A 27,928-nucleotide genomic window follows, 5' to 3' on the forward strand; every position below is an offset into this window, starting at 1 on the left:
TGAAGGCGTTGGGTACAGGCAAATATAGATTAGGGAATAAAGACACAGATTTACATGAAATATGGTCTAATTATTTCTGGTATTTGCACAGGTTTTGTACACTTAAATCTATTTTTGTTATGACTTCTAGGAAAAAAAAGTTAAAATCATAAACATGAAAAATTGATGAAATGAAAGAAAGGTAGAGCCTCGTCAGGTTTCCAGTTCCCTATACTATCTCGTATTTCAAAATCAACAATCATTGTACGCAACTTCAGGATGATAAAGAAGGCAAAGTAATTTGAACACACTAGTAAATTGGGATAGCTAATTAGTAAGGGAGAAGTAGAAGCTATTTAACCTGAGCTGAAACACAAAAGCGAGTGGAGAGACATTCTCCACTGGTAGAGAAAGACACTTCACTGGAGATGTAAAAAAGGAATTGGATAAAACACTACTTTCTTTCAACTGAAACCAAAACCCAGCCACTACAGATCATAGAAACTGGGGTAGGATTCCAAAGGAAAGAAATACCAATTTGTATATTAAAGTGTAACGGATCTCTTATTTCTAATCACAGATGGCATAAGCTTTACTTCATTTGACAGAGATCCTGAAATATCAATATGAGTGAAGAAAGTAGCGGGCAGGTTAATTTGTTTTTAGAAATGTCTGATAATTTAGACTACATGACATATTTCTGACTAATTATTTATTATAAATTATAATAGAATAAATTAAAATACAAACTACTCTACAATTCAAAGTTACTGCATGAAAATTACCGCACCAAAACCCAAGCTTTTTACAATTTGTCTTCTCTGTAAAAATATCTTCCTCTTGGCTCTCAGCACAGTGCCTTCAGTACCAATGCCTTTTCCTCCCCACAAATAACTGTACTGTCATTTAGACTGTAACTGTGACATTACTCTTTTTGCAAATGAGAAATGCTGATCTGCCAGGAGCAATCCATGGCTCTCAGATATTTTTCCGGAGGCAAAACAATCATGTCCAATAACACTTTATTGGCACTGAGCCCAGAAAGTGAGACACAGGGTTTGGTGACAGTATCATTTGTCTCACGATCACATTGCGGCAATGAACTGGATAATCAGGAATAAGGCAAGGAATTTCCATGTGAAGAATGTTTATCTTGTATAAAGAATAAGGATATCTATAGGACAGTATGGTTTCAGTACAACCGCATCCTCCTTGTGCTCCAGTTTCTACCACATTCCTCTTTAACAGTCACTGTGGTAGAAACAGTCATTGAACCTAACAGCTCAACTAAATCGATTCACAGAGCTATCTACAGCCTCAAGGGGCACTAATTCTTTCAGTGATATATTCTGTGAAACTAATCATGTAACCTGAAGGGACAACCGAGTGGAAATGATGGAGAGGAACTGCAGATGGAAAGTACTGAAATATTAACAAGTTCCAGGTAAGAATAACTACTACTGAAATGAAGAACAGATTTTCTCAAATGCTCAGAACCACCCCCCAAACAGAGCTAAGCCACTGCTGAGTTCCATTTAGAATCTCATCAGAAATTAATACAGAAAATATTACTAAAACTTCTCATTATGTATTTAGCACAGCTACTGCAGTTGCTGGAAAAGATGAAGGTGTTTGCTTTGTTTCTTTTATTAATAAATATCAAGTGAAGTTTTTGCATTAGCGCTTTTTGTATGTCATCTTTCTCTCCCAACATATGCTGTTTTAATTTCTGCTAACAAATCTCTTCCTTGTCTCAGAGACTACCATTTGCAATTGATCAGGGCAAGCAGAAGTAAGGGAGCTATATATTTCTACTTTCAGTAACTGTGTTTTCCAGCCAATCTTGCTTAATGCTTGGAAAGCTTTTGTTGGTATTTTTTAGAATGACAATGATACTGCACCAACCTTTTTGCTTCTTGAATAAAAATAAACCATCAGTATAGATTCTCGTTCTCACTCAGCTCAGAATACTACAACACAGCAGAAGACCTGATCTTTGAGATAGCAGCCTGTCAGATAAATACAATTACTGTTCTTAAACACATACAAATAATGCTAATTATTTGTGTGTTCCACTTCCCTCTTTCCTAATGGTGTTTTTTTGAGGGTAGTTTAGAAATAAAAAGTTAATGAAATTTACTATTCACCCTTTCCTGAATTGGTATTGTAATGATGAAGTGAATCAATTTAAAAAGGATCAATTTATGGACATTTTATTTAGAAAAAGAAAAGTAACAGAACTGTCAAATTAAAAGTTGACATACAACAAATTCTTCGATCTGTACTTACTGACAAAACCAGGACCAAAATTGGGAGGATTGGGTCTAGAAATCTGAGGTGTCAAACTTCCATCCTAGAAATTTCAGAAAAACATATAAATGGGAAAATTAAATCATGATCCAATTTAAGAAAGTTATCATTACTGAACATTTGTGTTGTAAACTCCGTATCAAGTTGTACTACCTGTGTAATGGCCTGCTGCATGTGATTCTGGCCTTCGCTGGTCTGAGCCCCCGGCACTGGCTGACCCATAAAGGGAAACCTATTGATACATAAACACAAAATGCAATTGGAACTTTTAGAACTGCTGGGTGTTTTGGGGGAGAAGGCAACACTCTGTATTACACTGAACTTCAACAAAGCATGTATGTATTTTCTAGACATTTGCTCTAGCTTCCTTACCAAATGTTTTAAAAACCAGTAGAATATTATTTCTCATTTGCCCCTACAACACTTTGCTCATGGCTTATACTACTGCATTTTTACACTTTTATGACAGGTGAACAAAACATGGCATACTGTGCTAAAAATAGTGAAGGCACACTGAAAAAAAATGTATTAGTATTTTAAATATTCTAATACAAAGAAAAAATGAAGAGAATAACATATTTAGATATTATAGAATCATAGAATCTTTAAGGCTGGAAAAGACCTCCAAGATCATCTTGTCCAACCATCACCCTATTCCCATATTACCTACCAAACCGTGTCCCTAATTATCTGCTCTTTCTGAGCAGAAATGTTTCCTAATTTCCAACCTGAACCTCCCTTGGCACAACTCGAGGCCATTCCCTCTGGTCCTATCACCTGTGAGAAGAGGCCGACCCCCAGCTCCCCACACCTTCCTTCCAGGTAGTTGTAGAGAGCAATGAGGTCTCCCCTGAGCCTCCTCTTCTCCAGACTAAACAACCCCACTGCCCTCAGCCGCTCCTCACAGGCCTTGTGCTCCAGGCCCTTCACCAGCTTCGTAGCCCTTCTCTGGGCCTCAATATCCTCCTTGTAGTGAGGGGTCCAAAACCAAACACAGCACTCGAGGTGTGGCCTCACCAGAGCAGAGTACAAGGGGACGATCACTTCCCTGGCCCTGCTGGCTATGCTATTCCCAATACAAGCCTTCTTGGCCAACTGGGCACACTGCTAGCTCATGTTCAGGCGAGCAATGACCAACACCCCCAGATCCTTTTCCTCTGCACAGCTTTCCAGCCACTCTGCCCCAAACCTGTAGCACTGCATGGGGTTGTTGTAGCCAAAGTGCAGGACCCAACACTTAGCCATAGTGAACCTCATCCCACTGGCCTCTGCCCATCGACCCGTCCTGTCCAGGTCCCTCTACAGGGCCTCCCTACCCTCCAGTAGATCAACACTTGCCCCAACTTGGTGCCATCTGCAAACTTACTGAGGGTGCACTCAGTTCCCTCATCCAAGTCAACAATAAAGATGTTAAAGAGGATGGGCCCCAACACTGATTCCTGGGGAACACCACTTGTGACCAGTCGCCAGGTGGATTTAGCAGCCCTAAAGAAAGGTGTTGAGCATTGCTTACCTGTTCATAACCATTGGTGGCATCCCCATGTTACTCTGTGCCATGACTTTATTGATCCCCTTCAGAGCTACCATTTTTGCTTTCATTATAGGATCTGTAATTGCATCGAAGTCTACGAAAGAAAGACAGTAAAACTGAATTACAAAGCTGAACGTTACAAGTTATTAATTGGAACTGACTTGTTTAGATCTAGTTCATACATAAATCATCAGCACAATAACATAACTACATTACTATTTCAAATTACTTGTCTTCTCCACTTTGAAATTCATGGTAAATATGTTGCTTCATATATTCCCTGAGGGAAGTTAATCCAGCCACAACTGCTCTTGTTTTCAGCCATGACACACAAAGTACAGCAGATCAGGTTGAGAAGGGCTCTAGACTAAATTTGAGACAGCAGATTAATAAATTCTATTTATAGTTCTAAGAATCAAGAAGTTGGGTTGTTTCTGAGTTCAGCTGGCAAAACTGACCACAAATGTACTACGAAGAACTGTTTGGTCGCTCTGTAATTACTGGTAGTACTGCAGGCAGAAAGGCACATGCCACATAAAGTATCTACAAAGACCATAAGCATGGTGAACTATGCCTCTTCTCTGCCATTTCTCCTGTTTGTTGCTCTACACAGCAGGACAACCAGGAATGACTGATGGTCCTCATGAGTGAGTACAGAATGTCTGAGGCTGGAAGAGACCTCTGGAAGTCATCTTAGCCATCTAGGTTGGCCGGGCTACATTCAACGATTCCCTTCCTTGAGTCACCGTGAACATTGCCAAAAAATGTAGAACATCCATGAACAGAAAATTGGTTTTGAATATCAAAAGGTCAGTTATTGCCCTCGATCATGTAATTTTGTTTACAAAGAGTGCATTTAAGCCAGATTACATATGAAGTGACAGAGCTCATGCTTGACAAATTAACAGTAGTACAGTGTTAATCCTGATCCTGGTGAAGTCAATCCGAGCCTTGCCAGTGTTCAGCATTTCACTTACACACTCAGTTACCAGACTTCCATTATACCTCCTGCTCAGGTTGATTTTTTGTTATGCCATCTTCACATTCCAAACATCTACCTGCTTCTGTTAGTGCTACAGATTATCTACTTATTTTTAAATAACTAACCAAAATACACATATAAATAGATCACCCACATACCAATATTGGGGAAAAATGGCTCCGAGCGTTGGCGAATCATGGCCTGCATCTGCCGCTGCTGCTGCTGCTCCTGCCTTTCCTGATCCAAAAGATCCTGCAGAAGAAGTGGCTGCTCCTCCAGCAGCAGTGGTCTCTCTCGGTTTTGTTGTTGAGCTAATGGTTGAGGGAGCATTATCTGCTGAGGACCAGATATGCCACTAGGACCAGGACGGTTTGCTACAGCCACTGTTTGACTAGACGTCTGTCCTGTCCCAAAGTTATGATTTGCTGACTGACCCTGAATAAACCCAGGGTTTGGTGACCCTTGAGAAAAGTTATGGTTTATTCGTGGCACCATGGCCAAATTGGAATTTAAAGTGTTTTCCAGGATCTGTCCACCAGGTGTCATTAGTGTTTGTGGAATACCTGATGCTTGGTTCAGTTGTGTTGCTGGCAAAGATTGAGAGGGAGACCCTAGTGTCCTTGCTTCAGCGTTATCTGAGCTTTCATTAGCTAGCAAACTCGAGAGGACTGGTGTGGACCCAGAAATACTGCAGGAACTTACTGCTCCTTGAACAGGCAATGGAGCAGATCCCTGAGCATCTGGACTAGGCACAGTTGTTTCTTGACTGGGAACAGCAGTAGCTTTGTCAGGGAAGTCTGGGTTAGCAGGCTGCGCAGGAGCCTTTTCTCCATCTTTCAACTCCGTTTCGGCAGCCTGTTGAGTACTTGTTGATTCAGCATTTCCATCGCTTTTTTCATTTTCATTCTTCTTTTCCTCATGAGTCTTTGGGGAAAGCACTTCTGTTTTAATTTCATTTTCTGTAGTAGATTTCTTCTGTGGCGACAGGGTCTCAGGATGGGCTTCAGTTTTATCCCCTTGCTCCTTCTGTTTTGGTTCTTCTGCCTTGCCCTGGATATCTAGTTTGTCATCAATGGGGACACTAAGATCTAGTTCTTCATTAAACATTCCTTTCTTATCCCCCACGTCAAGGTCGGGGTCTGTGTATGCAATTATATCAAATTCCCCAGATCTTAGAAGGTCATCAAGGTGAGGATCATTGGTTTCCAAGTTATCTAAAGTGTCCAGTTCATCCCCTTTTCCATCCTCTGTGTCTAGATTCAAATTTTCCAGATCCTCATCATCCAAATCTTTGACTTCAACCCCATCAAGGTCTTTCACATCCAAATCTTTTACAGCAGGATCATCAGGATCAAGCTTTTCTTCTAGACCATCACTCGGCTGGGTAGGAATCTGCAAATTTGCCGATTCATCGCTTGGTGCAGGTGTAGGCAAAGATGGTCCTGCGAAAGCATCGGCCACTGGTGGATGGCTTAGAGAACGTATTACAAGTGCAGGTGGGTTTTCAGGATTGATTTGATCCTGCTGGGGCTGCGACATATGCTCCAAACCTGTAGACATCTGCAACTGGTTAGGCATACCTTGAGAATTATGTCTCAGTGGTTCTGCTGGTCTTGGGCCCGGAAATTCCTGCCTGGGTATAAACCCTGCATGTCGCTGATGTTGCGCTGATGGATCCATAACATTTGTTGCAGAAGGAGTAAAAGGCAGCCTTGGCCTCCCATCAGGAGCTCTGTGACGTAGTTCAATAAATGCCTGACCCAATATATTGTGCTGCTGAACTTGAATTCCCTGCGGAGGAAAATGCTGCGAGATCCCAGATGTATTATTTATTTGTGGATTGTTCACTGGCCGAGACATATCGATAGACAGAGATCTTCTCAGCTGTGGTGGGACTCCAGGGCGTTGCATCGGCTGCTGAGGGCTGAGGAAACGTTCTTGACCTGATGGTGGACCATGGCCACCTCCTGGAAACCCAAATCTAAAATAAAGTATGAAAGACTAAATAATCTTTTTTCTCAGGACTGCCTAGGCTGTCATACTTGACTAAATAACTATTCACCAAACTGCTTTACATGATACATTCATTAAGATATTTAAATAAATATTGTGACTGATTATGCTTATATTCAAATGAGTTTTATAACTACAATAAAATAATTGCTTTAATTATGTTTAATAAACAACCTGTTTTCAATTCCAATAATAATGAATAGAAAGCTCTGTGACAGCAAGATCTAAGCAAACAAACTGCATTTTAATTCAACTTAGTACACTTAAAAATTAATGCACGGATTTACTGAAATAAATTAAAAATACTGAAAATAGTAATTCCTGAGACTACAATATATGTCAATACTGGTATTCATTGTAAAATGGCAGAGACAGAAGTCAACATTAGATTACATATTCATTATAAAGGAAAACAAAAATATTACACCAATCCATTTCTAAAGCAGCAAAAGCTAAAGTTATACTTTTTTTTTTTTTAATAAATGCCTCAAAACAATGGGCAACAGTATCTTGCAGTTTACCAGAATTTCCAGTTTCTCCTTTTTATTTCTGATAAACTCCCAATAAAATACAGTTTAGAAGAGTGTTAATCAGCGAAAAGTACATTCTAATGTTACAGATACTTACAAGAAAAGGTACTGTACATACAACTTCAGGTAATATTACCAGTTACTATAGATAATGTATGATTTTTTCACCCTCCAAAAAACCCAAACTTTGTATCTAATGATTTCTGCAGATTTAGAACTACTGCTGTAATATCTGGGTTTTAAGAGACCAAACTGCTTACCTAAGACCATGTGGTCTCATCCCCATGGCATTCATATCTCCTGGAAACTGGGGTCTATTGAATTGCCCGTCACCAGGAAATGGTCCGCGTTGATCTTTTGGGTATACTGGGAACCTTGGCCCGCCTGGAGGGACAACAGAGGACCTAATATTCCCAGGATACGGAGGAGGAGGACGGTTAAAAATTGGATTTAAGTTGTCTTGCTGCCAATGCTGAAGAGGAGTTGCATGGGGAGTAGCTGCTTGCTCCTGTAAGGCTTTTTCCTGACGAACTGCATTCTTCTTCTGCTGCTGTTGTTGTAGAATAATTTCACGTAATTTCTGGCGCTGTTTAAAAAAAAAATTCATTGCGCTTGACATTGCAATTGACATATTTTGAAGTGTTATACTTCACTAGGTTAAGCCTTTCGGAGGAAAGAAGTTCTTCAATCACTACAGAAAAACATTACATTACCATAATCACCTCAGAAGTTAGAAGAGGGATCAGATTGTACAAGAACGCTGGTAAAACAGGATTTTTATCTCCAGACCTCTTGTTAGAGCATATAGTGCAAACCCATTTTACCAGCTAACACAGAAGCAATGCTCATTTCCTTTTTCTATTCCAGCAATGCAGACCCTTTCAAGGGTCCCAAGGAAGAAAGGTGACTGGAGGGAGGTCCGCTGAAGAAAATTCAGCAAGATATTTACACCAAAGTTGCAGAATTTACTCAGACTCTGTGTGAGCAATGCTACCAATTTTTCTGCTAAATCCACTTCCCATTGCTCCTTCCAAACAAAACACCAGGCAGCTTTCCACAAGTTGAAGGCAATTTTATGTATGGCTCAACAAGAGCTGTTTGTCAAACATTCACTGACCAAAGCCTGGAGTGAATGTGCCTGCAGAGGAGCAGTGACCAGTGGCAGAATTCACCCCATCACGTTAGCTGCCTGAGAAATTGGATGTCTAGGCTAAGACTCTTGCCTATGCTCCCTTTTTTAGTCAATTAACAAGTCACTGACAATCAGTTCTACATCTCATCTATTGCAGGATACAATTAGTTGTCCTTTTGAGGTTTTTCTTTCTCACCTCGTATATGACAGAACTATTGTAGACCAGTCATCTACCTCTTCAACAGCTTCAACGATAACCTTTACTTCATTTTTGGATCTTCCCCCAAATTCCTTAAAAATTACTGATGTTTTTATATTCTATACGTTCTGGCCCTATCTAGGAGAGCCAAATTAATACACCAAGTGAACAGATGTAATTCTACATTACACAGCTATGTTTAATGCCAAGAAACTTCAAATATTTACCAAAAATGGGAGAAATTCTCCTACTTATGAAATTTCAATACCATCAATATTAAACATTATTCTCACCTGTCTTAATTTTTCAGTATCTGCTTGAGGAGACATATTCATGGTATTCTGTGTATCTGTTACTCCTGTAGTGGGTGCTGGGCCAGGAACTTGTGAAACTTTGGGGAACTGCTGCCCTTGAGAACTCATTGGAGAATTTGCAGATGCACTGAAGTTGCCCTCAGATCCAGGCCGTGACTGTTCGGCAGCGTCGTGGGCTAGCTGACCAGTTCCAAAAGATTCTGGCTGAGGTCTTGGAGTCATGGGTGGTTGATCATAGGGGTCACGTGCTGGAGCAGCAGGACCATGGCTAAATGAATCCGTTATTGCAGGTCCTGCTGGTCTGGGAGTTTGAGAACATGGGTCTGGCGGCCTGACAAAAGTGCCCTGCAACCTGTTCTGCGATGTCTGCAGGAAAGGATCTCTGTTTGGTATTAATCCTGGTCTTGTCATTGCAGGTCTGTTAAAACTCTCTGGTATTCCTGGCCTTGGAGTTCCTGGTTGCTGAGAGTAAGGATCATTCAGAACTGGCCTTGGCGTTCCAGGAGGTTGAGCGTATGGATCAGAATGTCTCTGACTTGCTGGGGACTGAGCAAATAAATCTGCTGGCTGTGCAGGTCTTGGTGTTGGTGGTTGCTGCATATACGGATCGACTGTGGTGGGCCGAGGAGTTCCTGGAGGTTGGGCATAAGGATCGGCAACTGGCCGGGGAGTACCTGGAGGTTGGGAGTAAGGGTCCTGAGAAGCTGGCCTTGAAATGGGTCCGGATTGAGGGAAAGAATCACTCTGCTGGCGCACTATCCGGGGCGGATGGGTGAAAGACTCCTTTATTGCAGGATGGGGAGTAAGGGGAGGCTGGCTGTAAGGATCATTAGGCTGATTATGGGAGAAGTTATCCACTGGCCTCGGTGTCAAAGCGGGCCGCTCATACGGATCAACAGGAACGCGCCTCGGTGTGGTTGGCATCGAGGCGTAAGGATCCTGTGGAGACTGAGGTGGGCGCATGGGAGTTTTAAAGGGTCCAGGGCTACCATCAACAGGAGTAGGAGTAGGAGTCAACGGGGGCCGTGCATACGCATCAGCAGAAGTTATTCTCTGTCTCTGAAAGGTATCAGTTCTGGGAGCTGGCTTAGTGAAGGGATCACCACTTCCAGCTGTCAGAGGAACCTTCCCTGACTGCTCCATAACTATGGGTGACCTCGGGACCCCCAGGGGTTTGGAGAACTGATCTGGTGGCATGACAGGCCTGGGCGTGTCTGGTGGCTTTGCATAGGGATCGTTGCTGCTTGGAGATGAAGAACATGAATCCCTGACTGGCGAAGGCCTGCTTCCTGATGGTTCCGTGACCTGGATGGGCCTGGACATGGCTGACTGTGGTGCACAGGTGTCTAACGGTGTGATGCTACCCCTTCTAACAATGTTTTGATTAATAGGCGCCGGTCTAGGTGTTCCCACCATCTTAGCGTATGGATCCATTGGAGAAGGAGGCCTTGTGCTTGCGGAACCTGGAGAGAACATCTGCTGGGAGGATGTCTGGGGAGCCTGAGACTGAGACAGGGAATCGTGTTGGATTCGGGTTGGAGTAGGGGGTGGGGCCTGTGGTTTTAGGAACACATCATCGGAGGATGCTGAAGTAGGTGTAGCAGGTAGCTGCTGCTTTGCAAATAGATCCTTGTGGAATGTTTGCTGCGCAGGGGACATACTGCCATTGCCAGTCTGCGGTGTCAAGGGGCTCTGGATCCCACTGCTAGGCGTGTCTGAGCCAGACTGGCTCAGATGCTGTTGTGAACCAAACTGCTGCTGCTGCTGTTGCTGCTGCTGTTGCTGCTGTTCATTTTTCACTTGTTCAAGCTTCTGCGTGGCTTCTATTTTGGCTTGCTGCTTACTTTTTTGACGCATTTGCTGTTTTAAAGTTATAAGGGAAGAGGTTACACTTTTACATACATGATAAAATCTTCGATGACTGAAAATGAATCAGTAATATTAAAACTTTCAAGCACACTAAGTATCAGCTATGAATAGTTGTAAATTGTAAATGCAATGGGAGCATAGAGCACAGCTATCTGTAAAGTTCAATTACCCTGACATGCACCCTTGATTACCTGGGAAGAAATTTTCCCAGTTTGCCTGAAGAGCAGCAGAGCTTTCCAACCCTGTACTTTGAAGACCAGTACTGACAGATGCAGCACTGATGGAGTAAGCTGCTGCATACTGCAAGGATAAAGTTACTGCAATACAGGGTGCATAAAACCAATCTATTACACCAGCTAACCATACAGCAAAAGAATAACCTACTTCCACAATAGGTAGAATTTAACAGTAAAAGTTTTAAAACAAAATTTTCTAACATTTACTAGCAGCTTTTCTTCTGATAGCATCTATTTCCTTCCAGAATGCCTGAATTTATACTCTTCTACAAAAAAAGATTAAAATTGATTTATTCTAACAAAGGATTCCAACAATGCAATAAAAAACAGGAACAAAAATAAAACAGCCTAAAAGCAACACACCTGTCTGAATTTCCATTCTTGTTCATGCTCCGATTCCCTCTGTTTTAATGGATCTTTAAAGAGGTCAGAGTCGATACGTGAGCTAGGATCAATGCTATCCTGTTGCTGTTGCCTTTTCATGGAGTCATTTGACATCTGTACTTTATTGATGCGCAAAGCAGCTCTATTATCTCTGGCTTTTTGCTGGGAAAAGATTAAAAAAAAAACGTATGTAGTTAGCCTCGCTTTCTTTTGCTAAGAGTGAACACTGCATCTGTTATTCCTACAAAATTTACAACCAAATTATTGGTATGACTTATTTTTATCAAAAACATGCTTGTAAAAACTACATTACAAACATTACTAAGAACTTGAAACTGAAAACACTTCACCCCTGTAGAAATCCTGTGTTTAAACTAACACAAACAGAGAGAACTAAGGAGTTATTAGCAGCAGAGGTTTTGTATACATGAGTCCCCGTTCAGGTACTGCGCTGAGCCAGGAAAGCATGAATCCGACCAGGTTACCTTTCAAATTGTGTATTGTTGTGGTCTAAAACCTGAAGACATGAGCACAGCAGATAATGCTTGGATCAATAAAGGTCAATACTGCGAAGAACTTCAATGACAAGAAAAATACAGTCTACTCCATTAAATAGCCTCTATAGATCGCAGTCCGTGTTAAGTTAGCAGTACAAACATAGGATATGGGTTTATAGATCAGGAAAAATTGGATGTAAGAACAGCAATTCCTCTTCAATGAGGCATTTTACAGCTATACTGACACTTTAAAACATCTAATGAAAGTTTCAGAGTCTGTTTTACTACCAGTCTAGGATGCGATTCCTTTTCTGAATCAAATCCTCCTCACATCTTCTTTTTAACAATTTTATTTGCGGTTTTCAAGAGGGGGCTACTTGGCAGAAAAGGCTTAAATCCTCCCCTCCGACAAAGAAACAGTAACACAGATAGAAGCACCAGTGTCACAGCAGCAGAAATCAGTGTCACTTCCTCTCTTAAGTGACAGGATTGTGCATAGTAGTAAGGAAAGTAAAATGCCTACAGCAAAAATGTAGTAACAATCTTCTGAATTTGATTTCTAAGGTAGCCTTTATTCATCCCCCCTGAGTGAAAGATCCTCAGGACAGGCAACACAGCAGCTCCTTGTGTGCACAATGCTGAGTACACTAGAAACGGTTGTAGTTTAAGTACATGGACTGTAACATCTGTGAGGAAATAACTGCTTCTTACTATGCAAATACATGTACATGCATGTGCAATTACATGTGCCCTTCCTACCGAAACACGAAGGAAATATGCATCTATGTCTTGGATATCTATTGCAGGAAGAATAGGACTACATTTATTAAGAGCAACGAAAAAGGAAAATTCAGTAATAGAATTAATTGTAAAGTGATAAATGCCTGGATAAAAATCCACCCATTTAAATGAATAGTTTCTTGTAAATGCTGTATGGAGGGAATCACCAAGATTTAATATAGCATGGATGAGATGGCAAAGAGGTCCAAAGGTGCTGAAGTTACAGGCCTGAATGAAAAGCAGAATAATAATGATATCTCAGTGATACAGAGCAGACAACAGAGAAGGACTGTTTCAAGTGGACAGGATTTTTAGAAAGACCAAGATCTTAATGGCTTGGGTGTCTACTTCCCACACTCAATCTAGAATAATAGGTGGGGAGAATGAAGGAGACTAAAAGCATAACCTTGTAAAATCCTCAGAAATCTACATAGTGAGAATGAGAACAATCATCCAATTACTGTTGTGATGAAAGAAAGAAAATGTAGGAACTAGAAGAGAATGGAGACATAAAGAGCATTGCAAAAAGGTATGTTTGCCAACGATAGCTGGGCAGGCTGAGAAGAATGAAATAAAGGTTCTGAGGTTTGGATACCACAAGGCTTTAACAAGAGGTTACAGCAGAGCATGAGGGTCGCCAGTTGAATGGCATCAGGAATCAGAGACCACATATTCCAGACAGTTACTACAAACATGTCTGTTTGCTTGACTCAGATGTGAAGAAGGTGAAGGCTTTTGGAGAGAAGAATGGAGTCCCTCATGCTCCCTATAGCATGGAGGATATTAAGAGTCTGCACTGCAGAAAGAGAAGAGAATGTAGTAATAGGGAACAGTAAGGCAAACAACAGAAGAATAAAAGAAAATGAGGAAAGTAGAGATGTGAAACACTGATGCCTCTGGAATGGTTAGTTCAGCAGGTGAAAGACTTCGGCAACTCTAACGGGGCTTAAAAGAAAACACTAGTGAGAGGGGAAGATGAAAGAGAAGAAGGTCACATCATGATCTGTTATCATCCTTATGAAGAAACCGGTGAGATTCTGTGCAGAAAGAGACAAGAGCAAGTAAGACTTGAGGCATGAATCAAATGTAGCAAGGAAGTAGTGAGAACCGCAAATGTTCTAATCTCAGTTGATGTTTTTAGATTGCACAATACTAATATAGTTTATTTCAAGGATGAAAAGCAGAAAAAACAGGTAAAAGTATTCAGAGATAGAAATTGAATTACAAAGACATTCTTAGCGTAAGTGATCTTTCATTAACCCTACTTATTTAAGAAAATAAAAATGAAAGTATTATAGATGAAATACTACATTTTTGCTACAAGTATGCAAATGCAGGTGGTAGTCGTTCTTACCACATATGGAGCCCTCTCTTGCGAGCTTGCCTTCCTCCACAGTTTAGCAATCTGCTTCACTCTTGTAGCCCAGTCTGCACCAAAAAATGTGTTAATACACAAGGCATTAGTAAGTCTGGTTTGTATCATTTCAAATAAAGATGCATACATTTCTACACAATTTACCTTATTTGGTAAATTTCTCACCTGGGAATTCTTCCTTTAGGTTAGGGAAGTTGATATTTGTATAGAGAACAGGTGCTACTGTTGCCATTTCACCCAATGCTTCCTCTTTTTCCCACTTAAGAGTGCTTCTTTGAGCATTGGACATCGTATCACCTTCACCTTCCAAAGGTGGAGCAGATGGTGCCCACGAGCTGTTTGGATCGCTTACCATTGGATTGAATGCTGGATTCTTGTCCCTGGCAAGGCAGAAAAAGGGTTTGTTTTGTAAACATATTCATCTCAATATACAGAAACAATTAGCAAAGTACTTTTTCTGTTTGCTATTTCAGTGGTCAGCAAGCTGCAAGAACACAGACCTTTTGTAGTGGCTGTCTAGAACTAAGCAGTTCTATGCTAACTGTATCACAGTAATTAATAGAATCTCCACCATCCAAGTGATAAGCAGTGGATATTTTTGACTTCCCATCTTCACTTACCTGGTATCAGTATATGGTTGCTGTGTTATGGGAGAGAAGGTGCTCAATCCACCTCCAGGAGTCAAAGCTGTATGAGGGAGATGAGGGTTAGGGCCAATCAGACCATTCATAAGTGGTACTCTTGGAAATGCACTCTCTCCTAGAAAAAGAAGTTACATTACTGTTTTAAAGGGCGACTACTTAAGGTAGAGGTGGAAATTTCTGGTGAAGACATGCCTCACCTAATGAAATACTAATTGCTTTAAAATTTTATACTACTGACCTTACCTTTTTGGAAAGGTTTTGAATTAAATTTACTTTGCTTTCCTACAAGCTTACAGGGTTCCTTGCTACTGCATCACATTCCTGCACAGATTTTGTCTATTTTTTTTTTAATGGTTTTCCAAAGCTTTTGCATTTGTCCATGTTGTGGTACCACACTTAATATTGAAGTATATTCCTAAAGGTTAATGGTCTGTAATATGTTATACTGAGTTCCAGTTGAAAAAAAAAAAGTTCCACAAAAAAAGGAAAATCCACACTGCTGCCAAGCACCAATCATGAAGAAAGTTGCGTTTAGTCCTTGGGGAATTATGATTAACCACCTGAATTAAACATCCCTTCTTCTGAGACAGCAGTGTATCAAAGGAAGCCCTGTTATCTACTAACTCCCTAATGTGTAACCGATGAACTAGACAAAACCTAGTCAAATGAGCATCAGCATTGTAATTGAACGTCCAGCCTAGCACTATTAAGGAGGAAAATTTTATTTATTTGATTAAAATATTAGGCAAATCTGGCAGAGGCAGATTCATTCCAGCAGATGGTCTTTGCAGATGTTCCTACATGGAATTAACACTAACCTTTGAATCCCTGTCACTGAAGTGCAATTATCAATATGTTCTGGATATTTTCCTAATAGCACAAAAGTAACTCAGGAATAGACATATCTGTAGGATAATTCACTGTATCACTTTCTCACACTTGACATGACAGTTTTTTGATTTACACATTACATAAACTACCTAGGGAAGTTTAGTTTGGATGACAGTAACTTGATTAGAATTTAGGAAAACGTGCCTTATCATAGCTGCTAAACAGCTATTATATAGTAACTCAAGTCCTGGCAAACAAACACAACAGAGAGTCGAGGCTCTCATTCACACAGTAGGCTTACGTGTCTGTATGAGAAGAGACTGTTAATTTTATTTGAAATTGCTGAAACTTGATACAAGCTTCCCCATTACTGAAGTATTTATCTCACAGAAACATGTGGATCATTACACCATAACTGAACCAAATTACAAACCTAAAACTTCGTAATTGTGGCAATTCCCACAGGGAGAAAGTTAAACAATCTTACAGAGCTCTAATGCTGAAGTTATCAAATATCCAAATAACTGGGAAACTGGCACTGATATCTATATTATCTTTTGCTTTAAATCACCTCATTATTTGCTTTAAACTCTCTCCTTTCCAAGACTTTTTGAAGTATTTCCTTCTTATGGAAATTCAATCAACTAGGAAACCAATCATTTTTTTTCTCTTGTGATTAATTCATGGGTGAAATCAATTTGCATGCTACTTTTTGTAGTACCAGCATAATAAGATTGGGCACTCTTTATATGAGCTCAAGGAAAATCCACTAATGGTGATGTGTGATGAGAAAAGAGTGCATTTAATTATGCTCATAGATACTGCTAAAATCTTGCTCTACTAGAAACAACAACAAAAAGTATCAGTTTGCCCCTTGCTTTCAATATAAAAGCAGTAAGGCACTGTATTAATTCATAACAATTTTAATAGTAAGAAAGAAAATAAATGATACATTCCAAAATTTCTTAGCCTCCTCTTTATTATTTGGATAGGAATTCTTAACGTTACGCTGAATTCTTAAAAGAAATGTAAGACTCACTACATCACTGTCACACAGACTTTTTCATTAGTCTCAAGGAGGTACTCAGAAGTAATGAAAGAGCAAAATCAGAAGAGAACACATGCTTTATCACAGGCAATTTCAAGAATATGAAAGTGTCAGCTAAAATAAAAGCTCCAATATGTCACAAAAATCTGAAATAGCTGTCCCTTTCAGTTAGCAACATTTACCTGCATATTAATTACAGAGTCCCTTCAAAACTTTTTTAGAAAAATATTTCATGAGTTAACAACAGCAGGTTCCAGGAATTAACAAAAGCAGAAATTAAGGCGTGTCCTACTTTCATGTTGGCATTTAACAGACGTATAACTCTCCTGATTAAGCTTCTGTTAGAAGTAACAAACTTTTTTTTAAGCCAAGGACTTACCTTGGCTGTGCAAAGACATAAGTTGTGGTGGAGGTGGAGGCTGTGGCAAAGGTGCTGGCTGTGTGGTTGCTGGACTTAATACCGCTGTGAACAGATCTTCAACATCCTTTCCTCCTAGTTCTGCAAAAACACTGCGCGTAAGTTGGCTGGCATTGTTTACAAACTGTATCTTGTAGAAGACAACACAGATTAAGAACACGTACCTGGGATTTTGTACAATTTGCCAAGAATAGCACCTGGGCAAATTAAAAACAACACATAATGAGTAATCACCAAAAAATGCAATAAAAATAATTCTGCAACCAAATGCAAACAGTCAATGTTACCTTATGTAGGTAGCAATTTGAGTTTAAAAACAAACAAACAAACAAAAAAAACCCACCAAGTTTTCCATAAGACCAGATCAAGAATGACAAAAAATTACCATCTGTGACCATTTTGTCTAGTTCTGGACTGAGAATTCCATCCAATTGTTCTTCACTCAATGGCCGTGAACTCGGGTTGACATTTGGTTGAGGCAGAGAAGAAGGATCATCAGAGATGGGGCCAATATCCAATCCAGCTGAAGGAGGAAAGAATATTAAATTAGACATAAGCAGTAAAACCTACTAATATAGAATAAAGGCCATAAAACTTTATTTTTTTTTTGGTAGAGCTATCAACTAAATGAAGACTTTGTTAAAATTTGAAAGGAAAGGCAAAATATGACATCCATTAGAAAAAAGTAAACAAACACTCCCACTAATTATCTCCAGTTTACTGTACTGTTTGAGGAATGTTAATTGAATAGAATGCAACTAGAACAAGAGAAAAATTGTGTTGAAATAAGACTACCGAGTTCAGTTACAGCAATTTTTCAAGCATGTAGTTTTCAGTATGCAGTTCCAATATAATTATTTTTCACTTTTTAAAAACAATTACACTAGCAGGCAGTATGTTGCATCCTCCTGTACATTAAGCTTCACCCCAAACATTCTTATGTATTACATTAATTATCTACTGAAGTGCTCTTGAAGTGTACTCAATATCAAACCGGTTATAGAAGCTTCCATCTCAAAAACAACTACTGAACATTCCAGGTTGTATTAGACAAAGTTTTTTGTTGATACTGAGAAAACATAACTTTCTACTTAAATTTCACAGCATCCTTTACAAGTCAATAAATCTCTCAAAAGAGAAACATCTTTGAAAATAAAGCTAGACACTTCAGCATTTAGAATATATTTCTATATTAAACACCAAATAAAAATATATTTAAAATAATGAAACATGCCATTCTACTTATTGTTGAAGTGTGTCGAAGTGATGAACGATCGTCCAGTGAAAACAAAAAAGATTGATGCTGTCTACTCTATTCATGCCTTAATATGTTCACATTGTTAAAATGCTTGTAATTTATTAAAGATACAACTACAATAAAAACTACACACTACTACTATAAGTAATATTAACGGCAACAGAAAGAAAATGCATGGTTTTGTAACATGAAACACAAAAATTCACAAAGGTTTTCAAAAACTGGAAGCAAAACTTTATGCAATACTCTACTAAATGTGGAGTGCAGAGTTTATAGGTCATGTTAGACTCAATACAGAAAGAGTGGAAAACAAAAGCATGAATTAGTGTCACAGTAAAGGACTACTAGCTTCTACACATGCAGTTGTTTCAGCTAAAACCACTAGGAAAGATGACTACTTCTAACCATGGATCATCCATTGTTTAGTTTCTTACCAAATGGGGAGGGTGAGTTCTCAACCTGGAAAGTGCATAAATCAAGACCTACAGGACCCAAACCAGATAAAATGGATGATTATAACATGAAAACAAACTAAAAAAAAAAAAAGAGTAAAGAAAAAGCTGCATGCTGAAAAAGCTACGCAGGTATGACAGACAATAGAAGCTGTTTTTTTTTTCTCTCTCTCTAGAGAAGCAAAGCAAAGAGCCAGGTAAAAAAAATGCCGAAGAGATTGGGTTGTTTTTTTTGTAGAAGACAAAATCACCTCAAACCAAGGTGTTCTTAGGATATGAAAATCCTGTCTGAAATCACCTACAGCACAACCTAGAATACAACAACTACATCTATAGTAAAGAGAAAAAAGAGAACACAAATTCCAGAGAGACCTTATAAACATACATACCTGAATGATCTCCAGACTTCACCAAATCATCAGAAAGTATTCCAAGAATATCATCATCGGTGTTTAAGACCTCAGAAAGATCAGCCAAGGGATCGTCAGTGCTACCTGTAGAAGATGCAAAGTAAAATTAACTGATTGTGGCATTTTTATGTTTAAACATGACTCTGGTGATGTATGACAGCTTGAGCTATAGACTCAAACACAGGTTTACCAGGCTATACTGGCCCTCCTCGTGTGCCACGCACTGTAGGTTCCTCTGAAGTGGGAAACAAGTCATCATCCCCTCCCCACTCAGTACTGTAGCCATGTTCACATGTTTAAATTGATCAGTATTTCTGGAGCATGATGAAAGCTATAAATCAGTTGTGCAGAAGACTGCTTTTTTTAAAAAAAAAAAGAACCTTTTTTTAAGTTTTAGGAAAAAAAAGATCTAACGAGAACTCAACATCTAAGACACAAAGGCCCATGAATGTAAGAATCAACAAATGTGTTTGGTAAAGGAGACAGCTCACAGCAAGTGAATGGGAAATATTACAAAAAAAAAATACAGAAAAAAATAAAATTATCAGTATTCTTCTCTTACCACCACTATCTTTCTTAACACTAGAGAGCAACAGTCACTACACCCTGATATGGAAAGAAAACTTATCAGTAAGAAGGAGTAGTAAGTAAATGGAAACTGGAGTTGCTAGTTTTATGATCAGAAGTCCTAGAGAAACGAGAACAACCAGAGGTAGAAATGTCACATTTGTTTGCAATCTAGCAAAAACTAGTCTGATCCTAGCAAAAAAATATGGAATATTAAGTAATAATTTTGGATACAATTTTCTTCTTGACATCCCATTCATTAGGGTGAAGCAACTCCAAACAACCCATCTGGTTTTATTAACTAGGTTTTAGGATGATTACAGACATGCATCATTTAAAGAAAATTATTTGACAAACAAAAAGAATTTGAGAAAAGTATTTTTCAAAAAAACTTCGAACTATCATGACCACATGAGAAATCCCTGCAAAAACAAATGTGAAGAAATGGTAAAACACAAAGATGCATATAATTAACATATAATTAACACAGAAAAGGTATTAATACAAATCATACAGCATGCAATAAGGAAAACCAATACGGGCAGGTAAAAGGGGCCAGAAAGTCAAAGGGCAAACGTATTTCATAGATACACGGGTATCTTTCCCACTGCTCCTACCCAGTTTCCCCAGAAAAGTATTTCTAGCTTAATTGTGAGGCCTGGTGCCAAGGATTTAATGATATCACAAGGCTATTTTCCAATCTGCTAAACTTTACAGTGATTTAAAAGTTCCTTTTGTTCTTCAGAGACGACTCATTTCCCTCCAACCATTAGTAAAAGTCAAAATGAAAATTCACTTTGCTACTTTTATTCTTCATTTTTATCCTCTGTAAGACCAAGGAAATGATACCATCTTAATTAAATATCTTATGTTTGCCACTCAGGTCAATCGATGTGTCAGCATACAATGCTCTAATAACAGATATAAGTGACACAGCTCCTAACAGTATTAGGAGGAGTGCTTATAAGTGTCTCCAAACCAAAAACCACTTAGTTTAATTATTTTAGTTGTGGACTTGGTAAAAAGGACTATGAAATTTAAGGTTTTAAACACAAGCTAGTTATTTGTTTGTTTTGATACACATTTTCTTCCTGGCAATTTGGTCAAACACAATCATGAAAGTCAGTAACTTGCACCAGGCACCATGCCATGGTGTTAAGGTCTTCACTTGGCTACCAGGCAAAGAACAGACTTGAGCTGTCTTCTAAGTTTTCCGAGCTCCTGCCTGAAGGTAGGCAAGTAGCAGGGAGAAAAAAGCCCTTCTGAGGGAAGTACCAAGACCATTTCAGCATCCTTCAATACGCTATGGTGCTTTTCTCCACAGCCTTTAGTAACGTGCTTGGGAAGAGTCCCTAAGAATCCAACTTCTAAAACAAACCCAAATACATTGAGTAAGCAGCAAGGAAAGACTCAGGTGCAGAGATGTAAAACCAATGTGTTGACTGCCCATAGTTACCAACTGGTTGTGAATAAATTCAGGCTTCAAGTTGCAAGGCTTCTAACTGCTAAGGCAATCAGACCGTAATGGCCTTCTGATGAGACTGGTGGATTGGAAAAAATCCAACTGCTATCAAGATCGAGCTGGTTAAGTCTATAAAAAGACTGAGTGTCAGCAGTAGCAGGAGGCTGTGCTCTATGATCCACAAGCCTCATCTCATATAAGACATGTAAAGTAAAATGGTGAGTGTTTTTATTTTTTCAGTTTTAATTCAATGGATGCTAAATATTATCTTGGAAATAACTAAATCCCTTTTATTCAGCTGCTCCAGATCAGAATCAATAGCCAGTTGACATCTGTGCCAAACAAATAGCTCAATACTGCTCATTAGTTTGACTCTTCAGAATAGAGATGAAAACTAAGACAAAGCAAGAAAGAAAATAACTTGCTTATAATGCCGGATCTCTAACAGAGCAGGATTCTACTGCTACCTCGTGATCCTGATTCCTCTGATACATTTAGTTTAATTTATTTATTACAAGAGTAAAAACGCCTCTCCCAGGGCTGCAGCCACCCTAACGTGTTTAATCACAGACTAATGTATCTAGTTTTAAGATATCCCAGTAGTGATGGAATTAGCTGTGCAGGGACACAGATGACTCCTCTCTTTTTGTTTAGGAATAATTTCCTTAGCATTCTCTGGAGACCCTACTTAAATAGATGACTTTTTCAGCATTCCCAGGAAAAAATATACTGAATATAACCTATTTTAAACACAAAGAAAGTTCATATTTCCAGAACTTTGCCAAGATGCCTTTTTTTTTTTTTTTAATTTTGATGAGGCACACTCAGGTCAAAGCTCTCTGGAGTGACACAGAGTCCCCACATCACTCAGGATGTATCAGATCACAACCCCAGATCACAGAGGATGTACAGATCATGGTCAACACCTTCATCATTACCAATGAGCAGCCAGGAGACTCTGAGACCTGGTGCTGTGTTCCCGGTGAGCAAGCCCTCTAGCAGCTTTCTTTTAAGTTATTTTAAGGTTTGACCCCAAATACCGTTGCAGTGTGCCACTAATGTTGTAAAACCATGGGAGAGGTGAGTCTTACAACCAAAAATACAAATTGCAACCTCTTTGCTAGATAGAAACTAGAACTGGCAGCCTAAAGCTCACTTTAATCACCGTTGCTAGTAACTGAGAGTGAAGAACGGACTCTAAAAACCCTCTTCTGTCTGGCTCTGCCAATCACCATCACTGCTGCAATCTTGTCTGGCAAAAGCTTTGGCTACTCTTAACCAAGCTCTAAGAATAAACAGTCACAGCATGTTGCTGCAGTGCATTGTCAATTCGTTAGCAGACTGAACGCATCACTGTTAAACTCCCTATCAGTCCTGTGTGCATGTGGAAAAGCAAAACAGATCTACTAACTTCCTCTTAAGATGCTTAAGAGCTCTTTGGAAGAGGAACAAACATATCTAACCCTTATTGCTGGGTTTAATCAATTGAGTTTGCATGAGAAGAACATCTTCCTTGTGGAAAAGACCTACCCAGTTAAGCAAGGATTCTCACAGGAGTTAGCAATCCTGGTTACAACTGGCACTGTAGGAAAATAACAGAGTAATGACATGCGCCTACCACCTCCAGGTGCAGGGAACAAAGCAGGGCTGTAGCAAACTGATGGAAATTGCACAGGTGCTCTCAGACGCTGCTCTCATCACCAGCTCCTCTGCAATACTAGCCAGAAGGGAAGATCTGACTGCTGCTAGCTCGATAATTAGCAAGTTTAGCAAGGTCTCCATCAATCAGATGGAATCTGGCTCTGTCAGACATGTGGATGCTATTGTGGAAGTAACTGTCTCCCACATGGTCACAGCAAAAGAGTTAAGAAAAATTGCACTGGAACTGATCAATGTTGGCAGATGACTTCAGCCGCTGGCTCTCCAACTACAACAAACAGCTCCGTCTGGACACAATTTTGGCCCGAAATCTTAACGGTAGAGAGACAATTGTTGAGAACACTCCTATGGCCAGAAAACACTGTCCTTTTAGACTCTCATATAAAATGGGAAAGACAGGAGGTTATCCACTGAAGCTGCTGCAAGTAATTCATTTATTTCCTAATAACAACCCCTTTATAATTTATTTCTGCATGAAAAGAAGAGGAAATGATGAAGTTTTACAACTTTGCTTATTCATAAAGAACTTTAAAAAAAATCCTTTCCATTTTGGAAAAAGACACTATTATATTAACGTCAAGTTTCAGCAGTTTTAAAACCTTCCTTATACTACCATAATATATAAACTTTAATGATTTTAATCACACAGTTTGAGATGCCAACAAAGACTTCAGAATCTGTGCTTCATGAAAGAAAGCTGGGGTGAGAAAATGTGTGACTATATTTTCTTGTAGTGCTGGAATCAATGGAATATAGAACTCGAAACACTCAATTTCCAGTAGTTTCCCCTTAAGGGGAAGTTAACCTTTGTATTCTCCATTACTCACAATTTCAACTGTATAACAATCAATGTTTAATTATAATGTAGCCTTTTGCTTTTCATTTAGCAGATTTTCAGTGAGTAATGATCACAAATAAGTGATCTTTCTGCAAAAGACTCTCTGGGCATTGGAAACTGTACTAGTGTGTGTCAACATTTTTAGATGGAGAAAGACAGTGAAGATGAGCTGAAACACAAGTCACAAATTAACCAATATAAACAAGATACAGAAACAGTTTTTTAAAAGTTCAGAATAGTAAGACACCTCCAGCTAACAGCATATACAAGACACAAAGGAAAAAAAAAAGCAGAGCAGACAGTAAGGTTTTTGTTTTTAATTGCTCCTTTGTGTGAAGCTGCCCTTTCAGCAGCATGTATAACCCTCTGGCTACTTGCAAAACTCCCAGTATTATCTCCAGCAAAGTTTTGCAATAGAAAGCAAAACCAGAAGATTGCCTAGGGGCTACAAACTGTACCTTGAAAGGGCACTCATGTTCAGAAAGGGCATGGTGAACCAAGAGGAGGAGAGGAGATTGGTAACCTAAAATAATCTAAAACATTAAAGAAGATAGAAATTGGATGATACTCATCCAACTAACATTCAGAACACTACTAAAATGCCTTTTAATCAGAGGGTTTTTTGTATTCTCCTATAAGGGATCTGTATGAGCATTCTTAGATGGAATTCATTTTCATGAATTTTACAGACATGGATCTTACAGTCAAAGAGTTTCAGATTTTGTGTAAAGTTCCAACTGCCAAGCCATCCACTGCTCTTGCTGCGACAAGTAAAGCCCTGGAGCTAGATGTCACTGATTATAAATGTAATTCAACCTCACAAGAGCACTTGATGCACAGAATGCTGGAAAATACATCAGTCTGCACTCCGAAAGTGTGGAAGAGCCCCATTTACAACAAAAACAAACTACGGGATTATCACTAACTTTAGCTTTGTATACCTTGAGGTCCCAGTTTTGCCTGAGCTGGAGTGGAGGTTGAGCTACGAAGTGGGTCTGATGAAGGATCCAGGAAATTGGTGGTCAGATTTGTTTTACATGAGAGTGGAAGTGATTCTTCAGGCAAATTATCGAGGCTCATCTTGTTTTGTCTACTGGTATCTAGTAGATCCTTCCCAAAGAAAGCTTCCTGCAAAGAGGACAAAATGATTCAATACAGGAAGAACAGTCTATCTACTGAAAAGATTACACACCCAGGAAACTTAAAATGAAAACCCCAATGATTACTAGAAAAGTAAAATTACAGTCTCAGTCCCATACCTTTCCAGGTATAGCATCTTCTCCGGGCTATGAGGTGTGGATACAGCTGATACATAGCTTACCTGAGGTAGCTACATAACTCCCTTAAATTCACATCTTAAATTATATAGAAAAACTTCTGTCTTCTTATGTATACACAGCATAGACAGTGTACCAATACAGTGCTATTGAAAAAACATATGAATCTCAAAGAAGCTATTCAGTATTTCTTCTTGCACAAAAAATGAGAGCTTAAGGGGAAAACTACTGAACAACTTGATTAAAGCCATGAAAAAGTTGATGAAAAATACTCAAGCTCACCGTGGTCCAAGTTCTAGAATGATTAAATGCTGCATTGCAGTTAGTACAAAATTGTCCTAAGGGAGAATTGCAGTAACAAACTACCTAAAGGTGTTTAAAATACTATTCACAGCCACCACTCACCTAAACCTGACTACTTGAGTAATTTGCCAAGAGCCTATCAAGTTTTACTCACTGCCTAACAACTTTTCCTGTTTTCATGTAGTCTTTAAAACCTCAATTTAGGACATAGCATCTAGAAATAAAGCTACAGACTGACTTTTATTATCAGTTATTCCTATTAATTATTCTGTTCTACATGACTAATATGTGCATTAAGAAAAACAATTTGTTCTTATTAATACAAAGGAAATTTTGCTTAAGTATTTTCTTTCCAATTTACTTCCCCACTTAGGAAATACAAATTATTTTTAGACAGATTGTTCTGCCTCTGTCAATTTTGCTTTCAGTCCTGACACAGTTTATGCCATGAAGTTTGGTAAAGATCTACAAAATAAGGTTTTCATGAAAAAGGTGGCTGAGAAGAAGAGCACAACAAATAATGTTCTCAGTGAGAGAAAGATACAAACCAGATGGTTTATAAACCAGGTGAGGGTAGGTAAGCTGGTCAATCAGCATTACCATCTTGGTTATTATCCACACTCCTGAAGACCAAGTGCTACCTCTCTTAGCTCTGCGGACATGACTTTAGTAATGGTCAGTAAAAGAGCAGGGATTATCGTGGTGGGAAGATGCAGCGCATATAAAAAGATGAATCTATGGAAAAACTTCCCCCTATGAAATCCTGTTCTATAATCTTCTGTAAAGAACAAGTAGTATTCAGAGGAAGTGGAATAATCAAACTAAGACATCTTACACCACTGAATGTAGTACACAAGATGACAAGCTGAAAATGTCATGTGTCAGTTTACAGAGAAAACAAAGGATTTGTTTTTCCTCTCTCTCAGAACAAGTAGAAGCCTATACACTGAAGAAATTTAACATAATATGCAGCTTTCTCTACAAAGTTACAAACATTTCCTACAGAAAACGCATTACATTTGAATGATAAATTGGGAATCGGAATAGAAATATTTATGGTCTAAATGAATCAACAAACAGAAAGAGAGGTTTTAAAAATGTATTTACTCAGAAAGTATACCAGTAGTTTTACCTGCAAGTAGACAGGAAAGGTTTCTTCAAGTTTATTCTTCTTTTTCCTGTAACGCTTTTTTATTTTCTCAGTACTTTCAGAAGCTGGGGTAGACTCCTCAACTGGAGTGTCTGGCAACTGTTCTGTCCAACCTGAAAGAGTAACATTCGGGCACAAATAAATAAAATGCTCTGAGTCTTGCTCAAAAGGTACAGGGCTAGCATGCCTAACACATCTTACTACCTATTTGTGTGCATGAGTTTATTATTCTGAATATCACTGTAGATACACTCTGAAGGTGGCTTTTTATCAGCTGTGAACCTGGTCACCTGGGTCCAGGAAGGCAGAAATGCCATCTGCGATACTAGCCACATCATGATCTTGCCGTACTTCATTAGCTTTAGATAGACCTTTAACTTTTCTATCTAGCCTACCTAGGAATTTGGTCATTTGAGAGAAATTATAGCTGGCATTCAACCAGATATTTGCAAGAGAAATCTACTGAAGTGCTGTCTCTGGAATCAACACTGCTGAGCTACACATTAATCACCCTTCAATTTATAAACTAATTTTTCTCAAAGTGAAGGCACAAACCATTTTTTAAAATCTGAAAAATGACTTGTACAAATAATGAACAGGCCAGAAAAAGAAATCTATAAAGAAGCCCTTCAAGAAAAATTACACATTTATTCAGCTATCATGCACGAAGCTGCATGGCATTTTTTCCTAACAAGCACAAAAGCACAGTGTGCTAATCAATCATTTAATACTTTATTTTGACAGACCAGTGAAAACAGTAGAGGTAAGAGCTAAACTTTTTAAGTCCTTCACTTCTCCCTTGCCAAAGCTAATTACATTAAGTTAATGGCCTTGGGAAGTTATTTAAGAAACTACATTACATAGTAAAATTTGCCATGCTTTGTACTACAGTCATCTCTTGTACCACATTCAGAGGGCACCAAGTAAGCTGAGGCTCACCGACCCCGTGACCTCTGTGCTGTTCAAGAGTGAGCTTTTGCAGAAAAAGGGAGCGGGACATGACAAGAATAGCAAACAACTTTGTAAGGCTGATGAGCACTGGCAGCTGAGGAGCAGGCTCTCAGCAAGCTATGATGATTTACAACATACAAAGATATTCTGAGTTATTTTTTTCTTAACAAGCAATTGTGCCTGAGCAAGTAGAGTAACTCAGCTGTTTAACTGAAGAATACTTAAAAATACTGCTTTTAACAATATGCATTGAACTGGTACATAGAATGGGTAATTAACTTTTCTTTAACTTATAGGAGAAGATCCCTACATAGAAATTGAAAAACATTAAAGCAAAGTTTTTCAATACTATCTGAAACAATCTGGTATACCACACTGCAACAATATTTACAAAGCAGAAAAACATAGCTATAACATTAACATATTGAAGAGAAAGCAAGCACTTTTTCTGAACTGGGGACCCAGATACAATACTGGGTTGCACTGGTAACAGAAACATCTGTTGACTTCATAAAGCAGTTCTACAAAC

The 27,928-nt window shown here is 39.0% G+C and overlaps 1 protein-coding gene across 12 annotated transcripts in view; it reads right to left on the bottom strand.

Moving 5' to 3' along the window:
* Nucleotides 1-27,928, bottom strand: part of KMT2C (lysine methyltransferase 2C) — a 195,691-nt gene that overhangs the window by 23,547 nt on the left and 144,216 nt on the right. For 10 of the 12 annotated variants that reach the window (XM_068673400.1, XM_068673406.1, XM_068673403.1 and 7 more), the window contains 17 exons: nucleotides 26,431-26,561; nucleotides 24,660-24,846; nucleotides 19,172-19,276; nucleotides 18,765-18,812; nucleotides 17,458-17,595; nucleotides 17,237-17,269; nucleotides 17,034-17,153; nucleotides 14,752-14,890; nucleotides 14,297-14,511; nucleotides 14,111-14,184; nucleotides 11,459-11,641; nucleotides 8,970-10,850; nucleotides 7,606-7,931; nucleotides 4,961-6,783; nucleotides 3,803-3,914; nucleotides 2,443-2,521; nucleotides 2,269-2,332 (listed from right to left, as the gene is read on the bottom strand). In XM_068673400.1, the coding sequence (XP_068529501.1) occupies nucleotides 2,269-2,332; nucleotides 2,443-2,521; nucleotides 3,803-3,914; nucleotides 4,961-6,783; nucleotides 7,606-7,931; nucleotides 8,970-10,850; nucleotides 11,459-11,641; nucleotides 14,111-14,184; nucleotides 14,297-14,511; nucleotides 14,752-14,890; nucleotides 17,034-17,153; nucleotides 17,237-17,269; nucleotides 17,458-17,595; nucleotides 18,765-18,812; nucleotides 19,172-19,276; nucleotides 24,660-24,846; nucleotides 26,431-26,561 (5,658 nt within the window). The remainder of the gene's footprint in view (nucleotides 1-2,268; nucleotides 2,333-2,442; nucleotides 2,522-3,802; nucleotides 3,915-4,960; nucleotides 6,784-7,605; nucleotides 7,932-8,969; nucleotides 10,851-11,458; nucleotides 11,642-14,110; nucleotides 14,185-14,296; nucleotides 14,512-14,751; nucleotides 14,891-17,033; nucleotides 17,154-17,236; nucleotides 17,270-17,457; nucleotides 17,596-18,764; nucleotides 18,813-19,171; nucleotides 19,277-24,659; nucleotides 24,847-26,430; nucleotides 26,562-27,928) is intronic. The other 2 variants (XM_068673404.1, XM_068673402.1) reach the window with 2 other exon arrangements.

The sequence above is a fragment of the Anas acuta genome, chromosome 2 (genome assembly GCF_963932015.1).
Source record: "Anas acuta chromosome 2, bAnaAcu1.1, whole genome shotgun sequence".
Lineage (NCBI taxonomy): Eukaryota > Metazoa > Chordata > Aves > Anseriformes > Anatidae > Anas > Anas acuta.